Source organism: Danio rerio, chromosome 13 (assembly GCF_049306965.1).
Source record: "Danio rerio strain Tuebingen ecotype United States chromosome 13, GRCz12tu, whole genome shotgun sequence".
Classification (NCBI taxonomy): Eukaryota; Metazoa; Chordata; class Actinopteri; order Cypriniformes; family Danionidae; genus Danio; species Danio rerio.
In genome coordinates, this window is record NC_133188.1 from 54080001 (window position 1) to 54099430 (window position 19430).

At 37.8% G+C, this 19430-nt stretch overlaps 1 protein-coding gene across 5 annotated transcripts in view; it reads right to left on the reverse strand.

The window, feature by feature from the left end:
- The window catches only part of mypn (myopalladin), a 67025-nt gene that overhangs the window by 23150 nt on the left and 24445 nt on the right, over positions 1–19430 (reverse strand). For 2 of the 5 annotated variants that reach the window (XM_073919898.1, XM_073919897.1), the window contains exons 1-11: positions 18024–18195; positions 14646–14821; positions 13598–13643; positions 9597–10287; positions 9435–9509; positions 8089–8230; positions 7915–7938; positions 7705–7821; positions 6758–7559; positions 4062–5429; positions 2511–2652 (exon numbers count right to left, since the gene is read on the reverse strand). In XM_073919898.1, coding sequence (XP_073775999.1) covers positions 2511–2652; positions 4062–5429; positions 6758–7559; positions 7705–7821; positions 7915–7938; positions 8089–8230; positions 9435–9461 — 2622 coding nt within the window. In that variant the 5' untranslated portion in view covers positions 9462–9509; positions 9597–10287; positions 13598–13643; positions 14646–14821; positions 18024–18195. 5 annotated transcript variants of the gene reach the window in all.

The following is a 19430-nucleotide window of genomic DNA, read 5'->3' on the forward strand; positions in this document are numbered from 1 at the left end:
ATTAGTGTTTTTTTTTCTTGACGATCTGCTGCAGTTCAAAGCAAGCATCAGAATGGGGAAAAAAGGGGATTTAAGTGACTTTGAACGTGGCATGGTTGTTGGTGCCAGACGGGCTGGTTTGAGTATTTCAGAAACTGCTGATCTACTTGGATTTTCACGCACAACCATCTCTAGGGTTTACAGAGAATGGTCTGAAACAGAGGAAATATCCAGTGAGCGGCAGTTCTGTGGACGCAAATGCCTTGCTGATGCCAGAGGTCAGAGGAGAATGGCCAGACTGGTTCCAGCTTATAGAAAGGCAACAGTCACTCAAATAAGCACTCGATACAACCAAGCTCTGCAGAAGAGCATCTCTGAACACACAACACGTCCAACCTTGAGGCGGATGGGCTACAGCAGCAGAAGAGCACACCGGGTGCCGCTCCTGTCAGCTAAGAACAGGAAACTGAGGCTACAATTCACACAGACTCAACAAAACTGGACACTGGACACATTCGGATGCTCGGCTCAGAATTTGGCCTCAACAACATGAAAGCATGGATCCATCCTGCCTTGTATCAGCGGTTCAGGCTGGTGGTGGTGGTGTAATGGTGTGGGGGAGATTTTTTTGTTACTTTGGGTCCATTAGTACCAATTGAGCATCGTGTCAACGCCACAGCCTACCTGAGTATTGCTGCTGACCATGTCCATCGCTTTATGACCAGCAGGATAACGCACCATTTCATAAAACGTGAATCATCTCAGACTGGTTTCTTGAACATGACAATGAGTTCACTGTACTCGATTGGACTCCACAGTCACCAGAACTCAATCCAATAAAGCACCTATTGTATGTGGTGGAATAGGAGATTGGCATCATGGATGTGCAGCCGACAAATCCGCAGCAACTGCGTGATACTATCATGTCAATATGGACTAAAATCTCTGAGGAATATTTCCAATACCCTGTTGAATCTCTGCCACGAAGGATTAAGGCAGTTCTGAAAGCAAAGTGGGTCCAACCTGGTACTAGTAAGATGGACCTAATAAAGTGGCCGATGAGTGTATATTTCATTTTGATATAAGATTATTTCGCTTACCCCACTGTCAGATTGTTTTGTTTATTTTAAGGAAAAATGCACTCATTATTTCTGAAAATATTACATTATTTTACTTGTCCAGAAAACACTTGTCATTTAAGAGTTTTTAGATATTTGGACTAGACACAAGAGAAAAACTGTAAGCAAGAAAAGTATATTTTGCAGTGTATAATGTTATAAAAAATGTAATATAAAGTATAGTATAATGACATTTTTTAGTTTGTTTTTAAGCCAACCAGGAGTTAGATTCAGTCTTCAGTTTCTAAATTAAAAATAAGCTTGTAAGCTTAATTGGTACAAAAGATAAACCCCAAAAATTAATCTTACAAGACTTCTTACACCAAGGAGCATTTTCTAGACAAGCTAAAAATATTGTCTAGTATTTAGACATTATGAGTCAAAATTAAGTGAGTTTTTTCCTTAAAACAAGCTAAATATTCCGCCAGTGGGGTAAGCGAAATATTCTAGTTTTTGTTTTGACAGAAGATTATTTTGCTTACCCCATTGGCAGATTGTTTAGCTTGTTTGAAGGAAAAACTCACTTAATTTTTAAATATTATTTCTAAAAACAAGATGATATATTTTAGTTTTTCTAGAAAATGCTGCTTGATTTAAGAATTGTTTAATATTTGGACTAGAACAAGACAAAAACTCTGGGTAAAAAAAAAACAGTTTTGGAAAAACAACATATTTGCTGTTGTAATTATGATTTTTTCTATTCACTTTTTCATGAAGAGCATTCAATTGGGTGTAGAGTAAGTATATATATATATATATATATATATATATATATATATATATATATATATATATATATATATATATATATATACTATGTAATCAATGGGAATAAAATTATTCTTCTTTTTATAAAACTAAGCCTCAACAAAACCTCAACTATATCACAAACTGAGATAAAACCTTCAGTAATGGTGTGGCGTATTAATTTACCCACAGTTGAAGAAAATATTATTATAATAGTAATTATTTTTCAAATATTACCCAAGTGATGTTTAACAAAGCAAGAAAATGGGTTTCCTATTATATTTTGCTCCTGGAGAAAGTCTTATTTCTTTTAGTTTGGCTGGATGGAATAAAAAAATAAATAAATAAAGGTTAATGTTATTAGACCTCTTAAGAAATAATTATTTATTCGATTGGTTACAGAACAAACCACAGTTAACCTAACTTGGCCTTTTAATCAAGTTAAGCCTTTATATGTCACTTTATCTATTAAAGTTAAAGAAAATTATCTATTAAAATATTATCATCATGGAAAAGATAAGAAATTAATGATCAAAAATTAAAACTATTATGTTTAGAAATGTGTTGAAAAAAAATCTACACTTGGGAAATACTTGATTTTATGTTCAACTGTACACACTAGCTAAAAACAAAAAGCACCTTGACCTAATGTGTGACACTTCTAACCTGTTGTCCAAAACGAAGAGGTTCGTCTCTGAATTGCAACTTCTTCTCAATATCTTGTAAAAGCAGCTCTTTGCTATCACGGATTTCATCATCGGAGATGAGCCTGGAGCCTCTCTGACTTCTCTTCAGTGCACTTTGAGGCCTGAATATGGAGTTAACAATGAGATTGAGATCAACATTCAGCAAATTCAGCACACTTAACCTAAACTTAAAAATCACTGGTTCATCAAGAACTGGCACCAAAGTTCACTATAAACATTCACATTTTAAAGAATATTATGGACTGATTGGGCTCCCTTTTCAATAAAATAAATGTGAAAGGGTTCAAGAAACTTGGTCAACTCAGAAATGATCCCAGAGCCTCAGGTTTCAACTTCAACATGTTACAATTCGTGAATTGTTTTTTAGATTTTCAGATTGTCAGATTGAACAATCCTACAGATGGCGCTCTAGGCTAGTTTTTAACAGCAGATTGCGCTCTAGGCTAGTCTTTATCAGCAGATGGCCCTCTTGGCAAATTTTTAACAGCAGATGGCGCTCTAGGTTATCTTTTAACAGCAGATTGCGCTCTATGTTTGTTTAACAGCAAATGGCACTCTATGTTATTTTTTAATAGCAGATGGTGCTCTGGGCTATCTTTTAACAGCAGATTGTGGTGTATGTTCATGTTTAACAGCAGATGGCACTGTGTTCATTTTTAACAGTAGATGGCACTCTATGTTAGATTTTAAAAGCAGATGGCGCTCTAGGCTAGCTTTTAACAGCAGATGGCACTTTATGTTACTTTTTAAAAGCAGATGGCGCTCTAGGTTAGCTTTTAACAACAGGTGGCACTCTATGTTAGATTTTAACAGCAGATTGCACTCTATGGTCATTTTTAACAGCAGATGGCGCTCTATGTTAGCTTTTAACAGCAGGTGGCACTCTAGGTTAGCTCCTAACAGCAGATGTCACTCTATGTTAGTTTTTAAAAGCAGATGGCGCTCTATGTTAGCTTTTAACAGCAGATGGCGCTCTAGGTTAGCTTTTAACAGCAGATTGCGCTCTATGTTCGTTTAACAGCAGATGGCACTCTATGTTATTTTTTATTAGCAGATGGTGCTCTGGGCTATCTTTTAACAGCAGATTGCGCTGTATGTTCATGTTTAACAGCAGATGGCACTGTGTTCATTTTTAATAGCAGATGTTGCTCTATGTTAGCTTTTAACAGCAGATGGCACTCTATGTTAGATTTTAAAAGCAGATGGCGCTCTAGGTTAGCTTTTAACAGCAGATGGCACTCTATGTTAGTTTTTAACAGCAAACGGTGCTCTAGGTTAGCTTTTAACAGCAGATGGCACTCTATGTTAGTTTTAAACAGCATATGGCGCTCTAGGCTAGTTTTAAACAGCAGATGGCGCTCTAGAAAGGTTTTTAACCACAGATAGCACTCAAGGCTAGTTTTTAACCATACACTCAAATGATTAGAAAGATCATTTTGTTTGTATAGCATACAGTGCAATCTGTTTTAACCACACTTTGCTATTATAATCAAATGCTGTGCTTGCTTACCCAGGTGGTGCTCTCATAGGCAGCCCCATGGCATTGGTTGGAGGAGATGTTGGCAATGAGGGAAGAACAGAACTCAGGAAAGCCACTGGATTTTGAATGGGGCTTGGAGAGGAACTGCTGGACGTTGGTGAAGAAGCTTGAGGTGGTGATTGAGTTCTAAAAGAAAACACTGAATTCACCAATCCAGGAGGGTTTAGAGGTGGTGAGGACACATATGGTGGGCTACTTGGACCCTCCAGAACTCTTGTTGGGAACTTTCTTGGGAATGGCGGTAACTGATTGATGGGTGATGTGAGATCTCGAGTTGTTTTTGGGAATATTTGTGCAGCTAATTCATGGAGCATTGGAACAGGAGACTCGGTTGGAGAAGGACCCCTGATTGGAGAAAGTGCCTGGGCTGCGATGAACTCCTTTGGTCTGGTGTAGCTGAAGCTCTGGGTGGAGATTGGGATAATCCCCGGGAGTGGAAGTTGGGGGTCAGTCAACGGAGGTGGAGACATTGGACTGGGTGTAGGTCTGTTTCTACCCATTGGTGGTGAGGTTATGTTACTCAGAGATGGATAAACCACACTTGGAGAATGCGGAGTCATACTGGGATACGTAACTGAGGTGCTATTTAACTTTGTGTTGTTCACCAATGCTACATCAGGTGTTGTCAATGCCTGCATTTTGGGAGCACTCATCTGCAAGTTTGGATTACTGTTTATTTGTGATGTATGAGTGGAAGGGGTGATGGGTGACACATTGGCCAAGTGACTGAGGTTTGGCTGGGTGGATGGTACCATGATAAGTTGGGGAAAATGAGTAGAAGGTCCTATATTTGATTGAGGGGTGTTGGGAGCTCCTGCAGATTGAGTAATTGGGGTTGTTGGTATTACATTTGGCATTGGAGCCAAAATGGGTGATATAGGCACAGCCTTGTGCATCACAATTGATTGGGGTATTGAAGTAGAAGGAACTGTAATTGGTGCATCAGTGTTCATAAAAGTAGTAGGAACCATATTTTGCTGTGGTGATGAAGGGAGGTTGATTAAAGTTGTCGATGGAGTAAGCTGTGGCAAGGGCATGGAATTAGGTAATGAGATACTAAATTGGGATGCAGGTGTGGCTTTTAATATGGGAGCAGGTCCTGCAGGCGGTGGAGGGATGGATGCAGGGATCAACTGTGGAAATGGACCAGAGTCCATTACATTAGGAGTTGGTCGAAATGCTGATGGAAATGGATTTACAGAGAGCTGAGTTGGTGTAATAGGAAGGGCCTCACAACTAGTCTCGTCTAAATGTTGTGACTCTTGGCTTGGAGAGACGTTGTCTTGCCGCTGTTCCAACAGCACCTGATTGTGAAGGATCTGAAGCTGTGATGGGTCTCTAGGATAAGACAAAAAAGAAAAAACAAACATGTTGAGTTTAGTTCAGAGGGTTGCTGTGTGGGTTGCTCTATGCTGGGGGAATTTAAGTTTTTAATAAGGTCACTTTGGGCACTTCCAGTAAACCTTTGTGCAATTATAAACTGCATTAAATATATTCCTTGTTCAAACCCAATGATCAAAACTACCAGATTAAGATACAATATAATGTGGGTCTCACTCCAGGAAAAGAAATCACTGCATTAAAACAAAATATTCCAACCCAGGTTCATTCTGAAAACGTAGTCCAGCGGACATTTCTGGAGACCGTGAAATACGTCCCGGGAGGTACGTATGGCTGCATTTAATTTTTTTAAGCGAAAGCTACGAGGCGGTGTGACGCCATTCCCTTTCGCGCATGCCGGCTGACCGCTTACCCCGTGTGGAGGTCTTTCCCGCTGCAGTCAGTTTGTCCAGTCAGCGCATCGTGTGCGTCGGCGGACTTCAGATGCAGAGAGGAGGAGTTGACAAAGGCGTCAGGGTTTGAGTCCGGGGAAGAGCGGTTCCAGAAACCAGGTAAGACAAAAACAGAATCCAAAAAATAAAGCGAACGAGTTCATAACAGGGTGAGAACGCGGTGAAATCCGAAAACGTGGTAAAAAAAAAAACAGACGAGGGCTTTTCTTTTTCTAGACGGCTTTTCTAAATTGTTGCTCGGGTTTAGGGAAGTGAGCGGGCGGGCGGGTCAATCAATAAAACTGGTTGGGTTTAGGGAAGGAGGAGGGTGGGTCAGCCGATTGGCCGGTCGCGCAGTCAATCATTCGGTCAGTCAGACAGCGGCCTCTGGTGGGTTGATGCGAGAACAGCACGGGGGCGAAAGGCACTCGCGAGAGACGTTCGAGATACAAAAAAGCGCGCACAGCGACCTCTCGTGGATTCGCGAAAACAAAAACTGCACAAATACGTACCTCCTGGGACGTATTTCGCAGTCTCCAGAAACGTCCGCTGGACTACGTTTTCAAAATGAGCCTGGGTTGAAATATTCCATGCCACAACTTTAAATTATGAACATTTAATTTAAAACAGCATTTTCTATGGGTTTTCAGTACTTAGCCGCTGCTCCTCATGGCACATTAATTCAAATGCTTTTTTCACCGTGTTACACTCAAACAACAGAATGAATGAATAGGTTTATTTAAATGAATAGATTCTAGAGTCTCTATCTGTTTAATAAACCTCATAAAATTGAAGATGAAGTCACTGCAACATTTTTACCTAAAGTTTTTCGGCAGCCTTAAAAACACACCCCATTCATAAAGCCCGTTATAACACTCTGGAGATGGTACTTACAATTTAGGCTTAGCCAACACCGGTGGTGGTCCTTTGGATGACAAGCCTTTCTCTTCCTCTTCTTCATCTTCTGGAAGTTTAAATGTGACGCGGAGACCCACTCGAGAACTAGAGCGGGATTCGTTGTGATTTCCTAGCACACCCTCAGGCCGTGTCTTGAGGCAAGAAGTGGGGGGATCCGGTAGGGGTTTAACAGGTAGTCGCTCTTGATGGTTATTGGAGTTTAATAGTGGGGGACTAGTAATACAAGGGCTCAGGATAGATTTTGAAGCATTTGGTGATGGATCAAGACAGGTATCGGGGCTCAGAGTGATACTGGAGGCTGATCCGTTGGGTGGACTTTGGGTCACATCTGCAGAAGAGTTAAAACCAGACCCTCCTGAATCAAAGTGTGTAGTGCTAGAGCTGAGGGGCTTATGGGTTAAGTCTGAGTTCGGTGAAAAAGCACTGAAGCTGATTGGGTCTGTCTGAGGTAATCTACTCCTGAGAGTGTCTGAGCTGTATTTTCCAATGCTGATAGGGTTTAGACTAGGTAGACTAGTGCTGAGGTCATGGCGAAGAGTACTAGTATTTAGGGAGTCTGAACGAAATGTTCCACCATCCAGAGGGTATGACTGCTTAAATCCAGAGTTCAAAGGGTCAAGACAAATCATACTGGAGTGAAGTTTGTTGTTTACCAGGGGAAGATCTGGCTTGCGCGTTAATGTTGTTGATATTAGATCTGTTGTTGGAACCTTTGGGAGGGAAGACTCCACTGTTAGCATACTTGTTTTCTTGGCATTGGTGATGTTATTATTGTGTCCTATTAACACAGGGAAAAAAACATTGTTCAAATTTAGACCTGAGCAGATTCGATTTCATTATAACCATTTTAAGTAGTCTTAATTTTAAACATTTTGCATTTCAAAAGCTGCACAGTAATCAATGCAACACCCGATTAAAAATACCTTTTACACTCAGATTTGCTGTACTGGAAACTGTCCCATATTTATTGCTGGCAGTGCAGGTAAAAGTACCAGAATCTTCTGGAAAGACTTCAGCAATAACCAAAGTGCATATCTCCTCTGAAGTCCACACAAATCAGGGAAATAGTACACTGTTAGGTGGTTAGCGTCACTACATAATGACCTTGGCAAAACATAATTGAATCCACCTACCAGACTCTGCCATGGATCTTGGTTCTGAAAGGAGAAAAAATAAATAAATATGTGGATAAATCCAATCAGCAACCAAGTTTAAATGTGAAACCGTATTAGAAGTAAAGGCTCTTGCAAAGATTTCTTCAACCATGCATTTGCTCTGAATGCACTGAACGGCAAAACTGCACATACTCTTCTGAAGGATCCTGAAGTCTGGAGAATCGTCAATAAGCATTCCCTCCCTGTACCAATCCACCTTGGGGGACGGGACGCCTTTTACTCTGCACTCCAGAACTACTAACTGACTCTCCAGAGCCAGGACATCCTGGAGGTTCTGCAACAAGACACAAAATGCTGGATTAGTGATGCTGGAGGCATGTAAAAACTAGATTTGAAGCAATTCCCAGGATAATAGTAGTGATGTTTAGTCAAGAATCAATTACCATCAAGACTGGCATAGGTCTTTGAGGATTGCTGACAGGGCATTACTATGCAGTACCGTACCGACCCGAACTGTACCGTACTGTACCAGTCAGTGGAAACGAGCCATTATAGTCGGATATATAAGATATATATGTGTCACTTGCTCTAGTTTACTAATGGGATGTTTTTCTCCTCACATGCATTCCACATCAGTTGTGCTGCATGTCAATCATTCACCTCTATTAATGTTTGCACTGACTTTGTATGTAATTTACACACACAAACATGCTACTTAATTCCGTGTTTTGTGTACACCCAGCATTAGATGTTTTATTTCCATTTAGTGATGGTATGTTCCAGAAAAAACTGAAAGTGTGTGATTTACGTCGATGGTAGCTGCTTTTATTAGCAAGTTTTGTTTCCAGAAATTGTTAATTTACCAATTTCTAGTTCATTACCAACACAGGCTCATTGTGGATGTGTACCCCTGTCTACATTTCTGGAGATCGCAAATTATGTACCCAGAGGTACATCTGGCTCCATTGTAAAATAAAAGCTATGTGGCGGTATGACGCCACTGACAGCTTCTGTTCCTTTTCGCAATACTGCTGACTGATTACCTCCGGTGTTACCAGTTTGCCTAATAGCTTGCCACATATGCAGATGGACTTGGGATTCGGAGCAGAGTTAAACGTGACAGCATTATTTGAGCCCGACGACGAACGTTTCCAGAAATCAGTTAAAACAAAAGCAAAAAATTTAAATAAATTAAGAACAGGCTCAAAATGTGATGAAATCACACGACGCGACGGCGTTTCTTTTTCTAGATTCTTTGAAAACACTATCGGTTGGGTTTAGGGACAGTGATGGGTGGGTCAGTCGGGAGGTCAGTATACAGCAAGCTGGTCTGGTTGGTTGAAGTTTATATTACGCCCAAGAGAAACTTGAGATCATCAAAAAGTGCACAATGCGGCCTCTGGTGGATTTGCCAACACAAAAACTGCATACTCGCGGTTACATATTCCACTGTCTGCAGAAATGTAGACCTGGGTACATATTTGCAATGAGCCTGGGTTGTTCGTTACCCTTATGTAGAATGTTTATGCACCAAGTACCTTTGTAAAAACCGGAGCTGCCATCATGGGCCTTACATCAAAGCTTTGGACATAACTACTGCTGCCATTCAAACTCTGAAAAGAAAAGCACATGGAAGAAATGTAAGACGAAATGCATTTGAGGGAACTAGAAAAAACTTCAGATTTAGTACATTTTCACACCTCAGAAATGCTCTGTTGAGATGTTAACAGTAAATCAGGGATACTCTGGCTTGATGGAGGAAGACTGGGCTCCACCTCCAATGTTGGTGTTGGTGGTTCTAGTACAGGTATGGTTGGTTCTAAAACAGGCTCTCGAACAGATATAGTTGATTCTAGAACAGATATTGTTGGTTCTACAACTAATATTGCTGGTTCTATTACAGGCCCTAAAAGAGATATAGTTGGTTCTAGCACAGATACAGTTGGTTCTATTGTAGGCTCTAGAACAGATATTGTTGGTTCTGCCACAGATATTGTTGGTTCTAGAACTGATATTGCTGGTTCTATTACAGACTCTAGAACAGATATAGTTGGTTCTAGCACAGATATAGTTGGTTCTATTGTAGGCTCTAGAACAGATATCGTTGGTTCTTTTACAGGTTCTAGAACAGGTAATGCTGGTTCTATTACAGGTTCTGGATAAGGTACTATTGGGTGTTCTACAGGTGTTGCAGAACTGAAAATCTCGAAGCTCTGCGGTTCTGTTTCTTCTGGTTGTAGCGGCTGGTCTGGAGTCAGTTTAGTCAATGGCACTGCTTCAGGTGCTGGAGCTTCAGCACAGGTAATTGTTACTGTCGATGTAGTGTCTTCAAGAGATGAGCTGCTTTCTACTGAGACCACAGCAGGCTTGGGCTGAGATCTTTTATGAAGTCTGAAAATAAAACAAGTATGTGAATGTGTTTGCAAACAGGTCATCAAAGAGTCCATGTATAAAGTAGTCAAAGCAAAAATTTGACACCAGATTTGGTGGAGGATATTATTGATTATTGGGTATTACTTCACCAGTGGTGTAAAGTACTTGAGTAAACGGACTTCGTTACTTTACTTAAGTATTTTTTTGGCTACTTTGTACTTGTACTGAGTATCAAAAATAAAAGCAACTTTTAGTCTCTACTTGACTAGATTTTTGACTGAATATATGTACTCTTTACTCCACTACATTTGAACGGACACTTATCGTTACTCATTACATTGGGATTGTCCACGACAGGTCGGTATCTTTATCTTTAGGGTGCAGTGTGTACTTTGTTTGCCACGAACCACAAAAATAAGTGCTTTAAGAATTTATCCTCAAATGTGAGAAAACACATTAAGGTAAGAGTCTAATGTGAATTCAGTCAAATTATGTCTGACTTTACAATGGTATTGTAACCATAATGTTACCATAAGTTAATACAGTTACTAATATGGCAAAAACCACTGCGACATGACATGACTATATTGTAGCTTAATTAGCAGTGACATGCTAATTAGTATAGTTAAATAAAAATATTTCCCCCCTCTGCATGGTCCGATATAAGACTCTGACGGTATGATAACCTTGGATAAAAATATCATGGTTTCACGTTAAAGTGAATACTGCTCTAAAATATATTGTTTTTAAATGTCTGGGTAAAAAACAGAACAAAACTAAAAAATCCCTTTTGTCAGGCTAAATGCATTATTGACTTTTGCGGTCTTCATTAAATTTTAATTGAATTTAAAACAGCATCTTTTCTGCTGAGATATTGTTGTTCTGAAACACAATAACAAAACAAAACAAAACAAACAAAAAAAAAAAACGTGAATAAAAAAATCTATACATACCTTACGGTATGGCAGAAAACAGTAATACAGAAAATGTTGACGTTTTAAAACCTTGACTCTTCCAAACAAAGGTATCCCTTGAAAACGGTAATTTTCCCATGCCTACCGCTGAGACTGAGAGGTGAATCTCTCAGAAAAATGAGAAAATCTTAAATTAAAAACATTGAATTTAAAGTTTTTCTCAGTCACTTTGGTGCATTTCTCACAACACTATTAACATTTGCACAACAGGTCACGCATTTCTCAACACAGTTAGTCATTTGTGCACATCCTAGTAGCAGTTTTTCATTCCTTTCAACAAACTGCGAATGCTTTTGGACATGCATCAATTGCTTTCATACAACTCTCTGCTGTTTATAACATTGTTATCTGCTTATGTCATGTCAGTCAAAATTAACTAAACTTGTAAATGCTGAATAGTCACTCCATATAAAACTAATAGTCCTCATTTCATTACTTGAGTCATTACAAACAAAAATGTTGAACTAGTTGTCAAAATCTTGCAAGCTAATTTTATTTTTTTTAAAAATGTTTAAATCTTTATTTTACTGAAAATGTCTTCTAAATTGAACAGTTTCATGAATGATTTACAGACCTGTGTATATATGTTGGTTCAGTTCCAATATGTTCTGCAATATTGTTTACGGTTGTACACAGTTCAACCCAAAAAAAGTTTATGTTTATTGTAAATAAGGGTGTATTTATTCTTCTGCACAATGCTGTAAAAAAAATTCAAATTGTAAAGAGCAAATGCAGAAAAAAATGTGAAACACACATATTCAATGTCTTGTACTCAGATACCTCACTAAATGCAGTGATGTCTAACTTTACTGTAGTTTTCAATTGGCTGTGCAAACAGTATATAGTACTATCTTGAGCATTTTCACAAGTTTTACCAAAATCTGCCTTTATTGCATTGAAATAAATGTAGAGAGTAAACTGTCATAATGAAAACATGACAAAGTCATTTGACTATCTTGTTCATAAACAATGGTGTCAGGACTTTTTATTTTGATGATACTGACACTTTGATTGACATCAATACTTGCTTTTGAGGAATGAACTATCCATTTTGAGCATGTGACACACTTTTGCAGGTTATCAGCTAGGTTTTGCAGTTTGTACCAATTGTTTTGAGAAATGCAATAACTGTTGTGCAAAAATGCACAGGTGTTGTGGGAAACGCACCGAAGCGACTGAGGAAAAACTGTAAATAACTACAATAACACTGATATTTTATCAATATTTCAGAAACCACATTTAACATTACCAGAATTCAATTCTACACATTACATCAAAGTCAGCTCTGAATTTTATTTTACTACGTTTTACTACTTTTTTTTTTTTTGAATAACTGTGCCTTTTTTGGACATTTGAGTTTGACTAAGACTTTTTGTTCTATTTTGTTTTATCTATTTTGCTCTGCCATTTTGAAACACTGAGGTGTTAAATTTAATTTCTATATTAGGAAATAAAACCTTTCTTGGTGTTCTTTCAGCCTACCTTCAGTATGAGTAAAATACTTAAGTAGTTTTAAAATCAGACATTTTAATACTTTTACTCAAGTCTTATTGAAATTGGTGACTTGTAACTTGTAATGGAGTCATCTTTACAGTAAGGTATCTGTACTAAAACTCAAGTATGGTTTTCAGGTGCTCTTTACACCTCTGCACTTTACTTGAAGAGGTGTTCAAAAGTTGTTAAACCTTTATAATCATGACATGACATTTACACAGACTGAAGGAAACCTTAATTTTTAATCCTTACATGCCATAATTCATAACACTTTACTTGTAGGGGTGTTCATAAGACTGTCACGAAACCTCTATACTCATGACACGTCATGAATGTGAATGAGACTTTATGCATGCTTATCACAACTGGTATTAAGTGACATGTTTATGGCAGATTTATGATAAGTTTTGTTGTCTATGCAATGTCAAGTTGTCATGACAAAAACAGGTTGTGATGTATTTGTTTATGTCAAGTTTTCATAATAAACAATGCCGTTTTTATATTTAAAATGTCATAACCGAGTGAATGATACTTAACAGTTGTTACATGCATACATACAATCTGATTCATATCATGACGTGTCATGTCATGATTATAAAGGTTTAATAACAGTCTTATGAACACCCCTTCAAGTAAAGTGTAATCGATTATGGCATGTGTGGATGGCAACATGTTAATGAGTTACATCATTTCTATATTTATAGGTACGTTATAAAAAGCTTAATCTAACAGAATGAAATAGCCACGACTAAAATTCCTCAAACAACTGAGCAATTAAAATTACTTTATTTCTGGAAAAAAATCATCAAGTGTTCATAAATTGTCGATATCTGCTGTATAATATTGATAAATCAACTTACTGCGCTGGATAATGTTGTTCTCCGTCTGAATCCGATGAAGATGCTCCTATTACAAAATGAAATCATGCAAAATTGATGTCGTATTGTGGCTGTAAGCACTTTTAAGACTTAAATGATTAGCAGAGCTGGGAGGATTACTTTTGAATTGTAATCAGTTACTGATTACAAACTACATCACAACAATATATAGTCAGTAACGTAATTATCAGACTACACATAGTAGAGTAATCAGACTACTTTTGGATTACATTTATTAAATTTACTTTTGTGTTAACTCTTATTTAATATCATATATACAATCCAGGCTCATTCTGAAAACGTACCCCGATATACATTCCTAGAGATCCCCAAATACACTTCAGGAGGTACTTGTTTTTGTTTTGTGCACGCTTTCTCAGATCTCCGATTTCTCTCGCAAATGCCATTTGCGCCTGCTGTCCTCACGTGAACCCACCAGAAGTCGCTGTCGACTGACTGACCTACTGATAACCCCACCCAACCCCTTCCCTAAACCCAACCGATAGTGTTTTCAAAAGCACCGATTGACCTGCCAAACGACTTCCCTTAAACCCAACCGACAGTGTTTTCGAAAGAAATTTTAAAGAAAAGCCCTCGCGACAGCCTGTTTTTTTTTTTACCATGTTTTCAGATTTTACCACGTTCTCACCCAGTTTTTTACTTGTTGATTTAATTTTTTGGCTTTTGTTTTTGTTTTATCTGCTTTCTGGAATCGTTCTTCGCCGCACTCAAACCCCATTGTCAAGGTCAACTCTGCTCTGTCTCTCAAATCCTTCGACATACGCAGCAAGTCACTGGACAAACTGGTAACAGCGGGAAAGCCATCCACACGGAGGTAAGCGGTCAACTGGTAAGCGCGAAAAGGAACAGCGTCATACTGCCCAATACGTTCCTCTGGCTACATAATTCACAATCTCCAGAAATGTATACGGGGGTACGCTTTCAGAATGAGCATATGTTACATACTGTATATATTAAAGCAGGATGATCTTATGGTATTTAATATACATAATGATAATGATTGTAATACCCTCAATGTAGATTTCCGCTGAGGTGGAGTCTGTGCCATAAAAGTTGGAGGCGAAGCAGGAGTATCTCCCAGTGTCTTCTTCAAACGCTTCTGCTATAATCAGAGAGTGTCGCTCGCCATTAGTGATGATCTGAATATCAGGACTGTTTTCCAACTCTTTACCCTCACAAAACCACCTGCAGGGAAAAACACAATTATAGGACAGTTGTATTTCACAGTGTGAGAATGTTTACAATAACAATATCTTAATAAATTAGCAGTTTTCTGTATTTTGTGATATATGCTTTTATTTTTGCATATATCACAAAATTTTTATTTTTTACATTTTTATTTATTTATTTATATGCTTTCTAATTGCATTGTGGGTTTTTGATCTATCTTCCAACAACTTTAAACCTTGAAACCTTGACTTTTATAAACATTTTCAATAGTTTAAAGGGCACCTATGATGAAAATCCTCTTTTGTAAGCCTCTTTGGACAGAACTGTGTGTAGGTATAGTGTGTACACGGTCATACTGAGGTGATAAAAAACACAATAAGCCTCTTTTTTGAAGTTCCTGATGTTAAAACATCCAAATCCCTTTCATTTTGAGGCCTACTGCAACTTGACGCTGGAGAGCAGCTTCTCTGCCCACTAAATTGATTGACAACCGTGTACTAACATGTCTCTATAGTAACGCATTTAATCAATTTTATCGTCTTTATCACCACAGACACATAGAATCAGTAAAATTATAAAAGAAGACGCTTCAATTCCAGTTTGTGGACATTAAATCTGGTTTAATTTGTACATTAACATACCAGATATCCATACAGCAGTGGATATTAATGTGTATCCTGTCACATTTGCCATGCAAAAACATGGCAAAGATAAATGTGCGCTCTGTGTGTGTGTGTGTGTGTGTGTGTGTGTGTGTGTGTGTGTGTGTGTGTGTGTGTGTGTGTGAACTTTGTCATCACAGAAGGGCTGAGTTAACTCCACAACAAATACATCAAATAATCATTGGGAAAGTTCTTACTGTAGTATTTCTCACAAGCCTTACGTGAGATCTGCTTCCTTCATGTCTGTCACTGTGCTGTTTATCTGACGCAGCCGAGGCAGAGATTAAGAGACAATTTGACAGGCACGTGGGAACGGTGGGCGGGGAGAACCAGCATTAAAGGCACAGGGCACAAAATTAGCTACAGTGTGCTCAGAGCAGAAAATCCAACATTCTGAAAGATATAATAAATAATCTGATGGGCGTTTTGAGCTGAAACTTTACACACATGCTCTGAAGACACAAAAGACTTATCTTAAATCATGAAAAAGGAGTAAAATAGGTGCCCTTTAAAGTGATATATTGTCTGGGTTGGTGTTGTATATATTATGCTACCTTGTGTCATGTTTACCAGTGAACAAACCACCAGATGTCGCTGGTAAACCCTTAGTCATGAAACTACAAATCTGCCAGTTAATGGACTTCAACTTCATACATGCTCTTCGCCCACACACCTGCTTTCTCATTTAGCTTGATTCACATTCACACCTGAGGACTTTCAGAGACTGATTACACACAGTATTTAAGCAGCACACACACTCATTCACATTGCCGAGTCTTGTTTATCTGTAAGGTGACATTACAACGCGTTATCCTGGTCTTGGTTTCCCGTGTTTTGTTCTTAGCCCTGTTTATCCTTGTCATCCTGTTTAGCCGCCTGCCTTACGACCTATTGCCTGTTTACTGACTACGATTCTGGATTGTCTACATATATCTGTTTGCTCCCGTATTGACCACTGCTTGCCTGACTGTGAATAAAACCTGCATATTGGATCCTACCTTCTGTTGTTGGTGTCACTCCCCGGCGTTACACCTTGTAAGGTTTTCATTGCAATGGTAACAAATTGTCAGGACTTTACAGGATTGTTGCCAAATAATAACAAAAAAAAAAGATCTACAGAAAATCTGTTATTTGCATTTTAATTCAATTATATATATATATATATATATATATATATATATATATATATATATATATATATATATATATATATATAAATTTAAAATTAATTTCACAAGTTTCCTTCCAGAATCAATTATGTTTTTAAACTTGACACAGTCAATTATTAATATTCTATATTACAATATTCTAATATATACATACTTACAGAAAAGAAAAACTCTGTATAATTCATACAGTGATGTAAAATATATATTTTACCAATGGAACCAACGTTTCATCAATGACACACTGATAACCAATTATAGAAACATGATGAGTAGACAAATAATTCCAATAATAATAAAAATAATAATATTAATAACTAAACCAGCATATGTTTTACAAAGCAGATGCCCTTCCAGCTGCAACCCAGTGCTGGAAAACACCCATGCACACTCATTCCCACACACACTCATACACTACAGCCAACTTAGTTCATCAATTCCCCTATAGCGCATGTGTTTGGACCGTGGGGGAAACCGGAGCACCCGGAGGAAACCCACGTCAACACGGAGATAACATGCAAACTCCACACAGAAACGCCAACTGACCCACCCGGGACTCGAACAAGCAACCTTCTTACTGTGAGGCCACAGTGCTAACCGCTGCACCACAGTGCCGCTACATCAATACATAATCTGCCTTTATTTAACAATATTAGGTTCATTCAGCTTCACCTGTTCCCACAAAACAGATTACAACCTGTTTCACAAGCTAGCGGTTGATGGATCTTCACTATCTGATGCAGATTAATATAAAAATAATTAAATAAACGAAACTGAATCATCCAAGAAACCACAGACAAAACATTTCCAATCAAATATGACTATACATTTTTGTCTATAATTATCAAACAAACTAAACACATGGTTAAAATAAATATGATCAGCTGTTGGACATATTCGTTGGTCAAAAGTGTTGAATTAAAGTAAACAAAAATGTAAACATACGGGTAAGCAACAGATAAATCAACATCAATATACTGTATATTCATTTATTCACTTTCCTTTTGGCTAAGTCCCTTATTTATTAGGGGTCACCACAGTGGAATGAACCCCCAACTACTCTGGCATATATTTTACATAGCGGATGCCCTTCCAGCACTTGAAAACACCCATACACACTTATTCTCTCACACACACTCATACATTACGGCCAATTTAGTTCATCAATTCCCCTATAGTGCATGTGTTTGGACTGTGGGGGAAACCAGAGCACCGGGAGGAAACCCACGCCAACACAGGAGGAACATGCAAACTCCACATAGAAATGCTAACTGGTCTAGCCAGGACTCATACCAGCAACCATCTTGCTGTGAAGCCACAGTGCCAGTGTTTATCAAATGCATGAGCACAATAACATTATAACGCAACACACAATCCAACAGCACTTACTCAGTATTAGCTTATCAGACTCCTGAATCCACACACATAACTTCTCCACAGCCGTGCCTGAACAACAGTGATTTCCCTTTGGTTTTGTTCAAATGTGTTTGTGCATCAGTGTTGGCTGGCGCGGGTCCAGGGTTCAGGATCTGTCCTACAGTAATGAGTGAGACTCTACTTTGAAAGCGTGATCTGTGGGGGAAAGACATGCAGATCTGCAGCTGTTCACTCTATTTTCCCTCTCAGCACATGCAGAAACACTGAGAGAAGAGGAGCATCCCTGACCCACAGCGCTAAACATAGAGCAGCAGCACACACACACACACCTGACAGACATTCAGCACAAATGATAGACATTCACCGCGCACGCACACACACACAATTGACAAACGTTCAGAACGCATAACCTCACAAACACTCTGACACACACAAACATACAGGCACACACATGAATGCACACAAACTGATATGGGCACACAGATACTCACACACATAGAGACAGAGACACACATACACATACAGAAACACACACAACTGCAGACATTCAGCATGCACACAGACACAAACACACACACACTCTACATACATACAGACATACATCTGTACATACATACATGAACTAATTAATTAATGAACAAATGAAATACTGAAAAATATAAATGAATGAATAAATAAGTGAATGATTGAATGAATGAATTAAATATATGAATGAAACAAATGAACAAACAAACAAATTAACGAATTAAATGATTGAATGAATGAATAAATTAATGAATGAATGAACGAATAAACAAATAAACAAAAAAATTAAGTGAATGAATAAATAAATGAAGGAATGAATGAACAAATGAACGAACGAACTAATGAATTAAATTAATGAACAAATGAATAAACAAATAAACTAACAAACTAATTAAATGAATGAATAAATGAATTAATGAATGTTTGAATAAATGAATTAAATAAATAAATGAATGATTGAATGAATGAATTAAATTATGAACAAATGATTTAACGAACAAATTGAATGAATGAATGAATGAACAAATGAACAAATTATATGAATGAATGAATGAATGAAAAAATTAACGAATTATATGAATGAATTGAACAAACAAACAAACAAACAAATTAAATAAATGAACAAATTAAATGAATGAATGGATAAATGAACGAACGAATGAACAAATGAATGAACGAACGAATTAAATGAATGCATTGAATGAGTGAAATGAACGAACAAACGAATGAACAAGTTAAATGAATAAATGAACAAATTAAATGAATGAATGAATGAATGAATGAATAAACGAACCAACGAATAACTGAGTAATTAAACAAATTAAATGAATGAACTGAATGAATGAAATAAACGATGAACAAACGATTGAATAAATGAAGGAATGAACAAATTAA